General features: G+C 54.6%; 1 protein-coding gene across 1 annotated transcript; it reads left to right on the top strand.

Moving 5' to 3' along the window:
* Window positions 1-230: 230 nt before the first annotated feature.
* Window positions 231-953, top strand: LOC147985430 (uncharacterized). Its single transcript, XM_087541568.1, has one exon. The coding sequence runs from the start codon at window positions 231-233 to the stop codon at window positions 951-953; it is 723 nt and encodes a 240-aa protein (XP_087397694.1).
* Window positions 954-1189: the final 236 nt, after the last annotated feature.

The following is a 1189-nucleotide window of genomic DNA, read 5'->3' as shown; positions in this document are numbered from 1 at the left end:
ACTGGCTCACCAGGATCGCCAAGGGTGACGGACTCCAGCCCCCTCCGCCAGCTGGCCCGCCTCCTCCTCCTCCATAACAGCCGGCGGCTCGGATAGTCGGCGCCATAGAAGATGATTATCCTGAAGAGCATGGAGCTTATGTCGTGTTCACTAGCGTGACCGACGACAGGCGCATTAGACGGCAGCAGCGACAAGAAGTAAATGCGATAGCATCAGAAACCCCTGAATTCATGCATTGGTCTGAGAAGTCCATCAGCTGGAGCCAAGCCGACCACCCGCATGTGATGCCCAATCCCGGCTCTTATGCTCTGGTGTTGGATGCCACGTTTGCCACGGAAAGGCGAGCTGCTCGCTTCTCCAGAGTTCTGATAGATGGCGACAGCAGCATCAACATTCTGTACAAAGATACCATGGAGAAGTTGGGAATCAAGCAGAGACATCTTCAGCCCAGTCGGACTGTTTTTCATGGCATAGTTCCCGGCCTTTCTTGCTCACCAATTGGCAAGACTCAGATAGATGTCCTTTTCGGGGACAAAAATCATTTCCGCCGAGAGCCAGTCTCGTTTGAGGTGGTGGACCTTGAGAGCCCTTATCATGCATTACTTGGACGGCCGGCCCTGGCCAAGTTCATGGCAGTCCGCCACTATGATTACGTGAAGATGAAGATGCCGAGATCCAAGGGAATCCTGACTGTGGCAGGGGACTACAAGAAGTCGTCCGCCTGCGCAGCAGAGAGTAGCCGGTTAGCCGAGTCCCTCATGATCGCGGCTGAGAAGCGGCTCCTTGACCGGGTTGTGGCGATGGCCGACAAGCGGCTGGAAATATCACCCAACCCCAGGGAGTCAGAAGTCGAGGGCTCGTTCAAGCAGGCAAAGGAAACAAAGAAGATACCCTTGGACCCGGAGCACCTGGAGAGGCACGTTGTCATAGGTGCAAACCTTGACAGAAAATAGGAAGGCGAGCTCGTCGATTTCCTCTATGAGAATCGGGACATCTTTGCATGGTCCCCCAAGGACATGCCAGGTGTTCCGATAGAATTCCTCATGCACAAGCTACACGTCTGGTCCAATGCCAAGCCAGTCAGGCAGCCCTTGCGCCGCCTATCGGTGGAGAAGGGAAGAGTTGTTGGAGAAGAGATAGCCTGGCTTCTAGCAGCTGGCTTCGTCATGGAAGTATTGTTTCCAGAGTG

Source organism: Triticum urartu, chromosome 2A, assembly GCF_056163025.1.
Source record: "Triticum urartu cultivar PI428250 chromosome 2A, HENAU_Tu73, whole genome shotgun sequence".
Taxonomy (NCBI): domain Eukaryota; kingdom Viridiplantae; phylum Streptophyta; class Magnoliopsida; order Poales; family Poaceae; genus Triticum; species Triticum urartu.
Note: the sequence above shows the minus strand (reverse complement) of the source record. Positions and strands in the feature narration are given on the sequence as shown.